The 4968-nt window shown below is 58.0% G+C and overlaps 1 protein-coding gene across 1 annotated transcript; it reads right to left on the reverse strand.

Annotated features, from left to right (window-relative positions):
- Positions 1-2227: 2227 nt before the first annotated feature.
- Positions 2228-4281, reverse strand: SDF2L1 (stromal cell derived factor 2 like 1). Its single transcript, XM_026487840.4, has 3 exons — positions 4049-4281; positions 3460-3656; positions 2228-2630 (listed from the first exon to the last, which is right to left on the reverse strand). The coding sequence occupies exons 1-3, from the start codon at positions 4233-4235 to the stop codon at positions 2349-2351; spliced, it is 666 nt and encodes a 221-aa protein (XP_026343625.1). The 5' UTR covers positions 4236-4281; the 3' UTR covers positions 2228-2348.
- Between the last annotated feature and the right edge of the window lie 687 nt (positions 4282-4968).

Raw genomic sequence — 4968 nt, forward strand, 5'->3', positions numbered from 1 at the left:
CGGGACGCCCCTTCCAAACCAGGCCAGGGCAGGACGCGAAGGTTAGCGAAAGAAAGGTCCTGGCGGTTGGTCGCCCCTGTCGTCCCCATAAGGACGACCCCGCACCTCGTGGCGCCCTCTCGCTCGCCGGCTCCATCTTTAACCCGCTGACAGTCGGCGGGGCCCGGCCCCCGGCTTCTTAGCATAACGCCGCGCTCATTGGTCGGAGTCCGTGCGGGGCTTCACCTCCTGCACGCCTATTGGCTGAAACCGGAGCGATTTCAAAATAGCCTCCGGGCTCCGATTGGCCGGGAGCGAGCCAAGTCCCCGGCTCCGTGGTTTTAACAATGAGTACTACAAACACTTTCTCCCCATTCATAACTTATCAAAAAGGATTTTGCCCGCCTTTTCTCAGCTCCAGTCTCCGCGAGTTTAATAGTGGCGCCGGCGAGAATGCTTGGGAGCCCGGAGGGGGGCGCAGTCCACGCAGCTGAGCCCACTGGGAAGACGGCTGCGATCCTGGGAAAATGCCCGAACCCTCTTCTAGTTCTCTGCGGTGCAGTGCCGCAGGCTGCTTCATTTTGCGTGCTGACATCTCTCCCTGTCCCTCCCGGACAAGATACTCGGCTGCAGTGGGCTTCCCGGCTGGGGTAGTGCCCGTTCCCCACCCAACCCCACCTCATCGCCTGGCTTGACCTGAAGCCACCCGGTTAGGCCTGAGCTGCAGAGATCTGGTCCTGGAGCCCTGAAGCCTTGTGGATCTGTGGGAGGTACGGGCAAGAGAGTGTCAGCTTGAGTGTCTCCGCGATTGCTATCCACTTTGTGGATACGCATTAAGTGCCTACCCAGAGCTGATAACCCATGAGGATATACATCGTTCAGCCCTCACACAGCTGCAGTGTGTGTGTGTGTTGGGGGGGGGGGGTTGCTCAGGCTATGGTGCTTCGCTCCCCCCCCCTTTATTCTCTCAATGCAATGACCAAGAGCAAATGTTTCTGAGGCAGGTAGAGCTGGGTTGAATCTTTACCAACCTGCAGCCTCCTCTGCAAAATTAAGACAATTGAACTTGCTTCCCAGAATTGTTGCCAGGAGCAATGAGATGCTGTGTAAATCGTTGGCCAAGTGCCTGACACTTAGTGTTCAGTAAACGTGTGCTGTGCTGCTGCTGCTGCTGCTGCTGCTGCTGCTGCTGCTGCAATTTAATTTTTGGTCTTGTCCTGTGTTCTGTCTGGAGCCATCTTAAGTGTTGTCACAGCTTCAGCCTTGGTTCCCCAAGGCTTCCTACATGCTGTACACTGGTTCTGCTATTCATCTAGGTGTACTGCTGTCATGTCGCAGGTCAGGTGGGTGATGGGAGAGGAGCTTAAACTTGCAGACAAATGCTTGAGGGGGTTGGCAGTGGAGGGGTCAGGTGGTCTGTGTTTGATCAGAGCAGCAGCTCATGGGTTGAGAGGGCGGGGAAGTAATGGTCCAGGGCCTACAGCATGAGCCACCTCCCGTCAAGTCTCACAATTTATTTTTCACCTGCAAGGTGCTCTGCCCACACTCCTCCAAGCCCCTTCCCACCAGCTGCTACTCCCAGCTTCTCCTTGGGCTCTTGTATTCTCATTCAGGAAAGTGGCACTCTGCACCCCCAGCAGCTCCCTTTAACCCCTCCCCTCCTACCTATACAGTCCCACCTGGGCCAAGTTAGCAAGTCCAGGAAGACTGTAGTCTCCCCCATAACCTCTAGAGGTCACCTATGCACCAGCAAAACTAACTGTTCTCTTCCTTTATTAGGGCTCTCCCATTTATTGTTCCTGCCTTTAAGTTGCAATGCTTTGCCTGCCAGAATTGTGCCTCTCCTTCCAAGAACACTACTCAGATTTCTGCAGGTAGTAGTCCTTTGTGGTTACCTTCCATTGTAATATCTTCTGAAGTTCTGTTATCTCCTTGGGGACCCTGGAAAGTTGTAGTGGGGGCTTGAGATGCCACATGCCCAGGCAGGCTAGGGTGTGAGGCCTTAACACTAAGGTTCATGAAGCTCAGGAGCTAGGGAACTGGGGTCACTTGCCATCAGACCATCTGAAGGTGGAGAGGGATGTTGTGATGGCAGTGTTGGCATACATGAAAGAGCATCAAGGTTTGAATGGGTTTAGCTGTCATTCCGTGCTGGAGACAAGAGGTTTTGCACTAAGGAAGAGATGGTGAGCCAGGTCAGGGACGGCTGGCACCTCCTGTTCACCCCCAGGCTTACAGCAAAACACAATCACAGACTAACATTCTTTAATCACAAAGGCACTTGAGAACCCCTACAAACCCAAAGTCTCCACCAAGAGTGGCCCCGCAGATGCCCCACCCTGCTGCCTCCATCCACCCATCCATGGCACTCAGAGTTCATCGTGACCTGCAGAGGGATCCACACTGGGCTTGATGAAGATGCCTTCCATGGCCTTCCACGTATTGTGTGTATTGGCGCTGGACATGCCATGCACTTCGTGCTGTCCGCGGATGGGGCTCCCGTACTGCTCTCCAGTGACTGACAGGAACACAGAGGTGCCCACGTGCTGGAAGCGCACAGCGGCCTCTCGCTCCCAGTGCTGCCCTGAGCAGCGTACGGTCCACAGATCCAGGTCGTCACCCTCACCGTCTTCCCCAAAGGCGCTCACCTCCTACGGGTGCAGGGGGTAGAAGGACAGTGCTCACCACAGAGGGCACACTGAATCCCCTGTGGTCACTCTGGCAGCAGCACTCACACCCAGGGCACTGGTCCTTGGGTCCTTCCCTGTACCCTTGAGCCTCAGCTTCCACAGCTGCAAAATAGGACACTACCACCGCCACCCCCAGCACCCAGTAGGCTCTCAACACGGTCTCTTTAAACACATGCACACCCTACCCCATCTGTCTGGGCAGTAGCCACTGGCCCCCAAGTAGCTAAGGCCTCCTCCTCTCTCCTCCATGTTCCCCTTCCTAACCTCTCTGAGCCTCACTCAGCATGACATCCTAGGCTGACAGGTCTCTATTTCATACAAACAGCCTCTGTTCCTCCCCACTCCCTCCCTAACCCCACAACCCTCATCCACCCCAACTCCACCCCTTCACCTCTCCATCCCCAGTTTCAATGAATTCCACTGGAGCACAAGCTCTTCCCTAGGCCTGGCAAAAACCCCTATTCTCCCCCTCTGTGGCCTGGAGAACTCTCACTCATCCTTCCAGACCCAGCTTGAGTCCCTCCTTCCCTGCCCAGTTTCATATTCGCCACCCAAAGGCCTTGTGGATCCCCTTCCTGGGTCCAACTCAACCCCAGGAGATAAGCTATCCAGCAGATCTCTCTTCCTGTCAGTTGCCCCGCAGAGGTGGTGCTCAGTAAACATTTCTGAATTGAAATTGCCACTTCGCACAGGAAGCTGAGGCTCAGAGCCACGGAGAGGAAGAGTCAAGATTCTGCCCCTGCCCTCCCCCTCACCACACACAAGGAGCCTCTCCGGGGCGAGGGCTCACCTGGTTGTTGGACAGCGGCGACGGAAAGTGGTGCGTGTGCAGGTTCTTGCCGGTTAGCACGTGCGTGAGCCGAACCGCCTGCCCGCAGCGCACCGGGGACCCGCGCGGGCACCCGCCCTCCGAGCCACCGCGGATCCGCCAGTAGCTATTGGCGTCGTCAGACGCCTCCACGCCAGTCACCGACTGTTGGCCGCTGCCTGAGGGGCGACATCCCACCCCACCCCGGGGTCGCAGTCAATCTCTGAACTCCCTACCCTTGACCCGCACACCATAAACTTTCCGGGACAACCTCAATCCTGGGACCCCAACGGCTCACTCCCAGCCCCCATCTCTGGCCCTTGGACCCTGGCTGAACTCCCAAGTCCCTTGGCCCGCAGCTCCCGGACGACCCTCCTCGCCCCCAATATTCCGACGACCCCCCCCCTTAAAACGGCCGGTCCTTGGCCCCCCCGGCTCCCTAGCCAGGCTCCTTGATGACCCCCCCCCCAGACTCATAGCCCTGAAGACTCCCCCCAAGTCCACCCCACCTTCAAACTCCCAGCCCTGGGCTCCGCCCCCTGACGATGCCCCAGTCCCGGGCCCCGCGCACCGGATCCGTATTTGATGTCGTGTGAGTGCAGCCGCACCCTGTGCTGCGTGTTGAATAGCTTCAGCACCGACCCGCAGGTCACGAGCCCTGCGCCGGTCTTGGCGGCACCGCTGCTCGCCACCAAGAACGTCAGCAGCAGCCCCAGAAGCGCCTGTCCGGCAGCTCTGCCGCGGCCCGCGCTCCACATCGCCCCGGCCGAGCTCCGGCGGCTCGGGCCCAAGGGACGCTTCCGTCTCCGCCACCCGCCAATCCGGCTCTGACAGAGCCAGTAAGGGCAGCCAATCGCCAGCCCGCACGGCGTTCCGCCTGCATTGCCATTGGGTCAGCCTGGAGGGGCCCCGCCCCCAGCTTTCCAGAGCGGCGACTGGGAGGGGGCTGGAGACACGAGGAGGGTTTTGATTGGTCCACGCTTCCGAGGACTCACCAATGAATGCTAAGGGAAGGCTGGTGCGGCGCAGAATGGTTAGAGAGCAGCTGCCGAGCGGCTCTGTAGGTTCGGGCGCCCCACCCAGGGGCACCTGAGCCCCTGGACACCTGGCTGGGGATCCCAGGACCCTGCGGGCAGGTGTTCACAAAACCCCTTGATCTTGGATCATCGGGCTTTCAATCACGATCTTTCCTCTTGGACTCTGGGTCCTCAGCTTCAGGGTTGCTGGACCACTGGATTTTGTGGTCACGAGGTCGATGCATCTCAGATACTGGATAAACTTGGTTCTTCAGTTCCTGAATCCCAGGATTAATTAATCCCCCAGTGATTCGGTCATTACCTCCTTTATGAGAATGGGTCACCTCAGTCCCTGGACTCTGGGTTTTTTTAATTCCCCTGGCAACTCACGGACTCTTTGCAGGGCGGAATCACATGCACAGGGCCACTGGGCAGCAGAGGGCAGCAGGGATCTGTGGTTTTGAGGATAACGCTA

This window comes from Ursus arctos, unplaced genomic scaffold (assembly GCF_023065955.2).
Source record: "Ursus arctos isolate Adak ecotype North America unplaced genomic scaffold, UrsArc2.0 scaffold_34, whole genome shotgun sequence".
In the NCBI taxonomy this organism is placed as follows: Eukaryota; Metazoa; Chordata; class Mammalia; order Carnivora; family Ursidae; genus Ursus; species Ursus arctos.

What these genes read in the sequence shown, in the direction of transcription:
- SDF2L1 (XM_026487840.4), bottom strand. Translation starts at nt 4,235, where the DNA reads ATGTGGAGCGCGGGCCGCGGCAGAGCTGCCGGACAGGCGCTTCTGGGG. An exon ending in CGACATCAAATACGGATCCG is followed by an intron (nt 3,657 to 4,048) that starts GTGCGCGGGGCC and finishes GTCGCCCCTCAG; the next exon opens with GCAGCGGCCAACAGTCGGTG. An exon ending in CGCCGCTGTCCAACAACCAG is followed by an intron (nt 2,631 to 3,459) that starts GTGAGCCCTCGC and finishes CTGCACCCGTAG; the next exon opens with GAGGTGAGCGCCTTTGGGGA.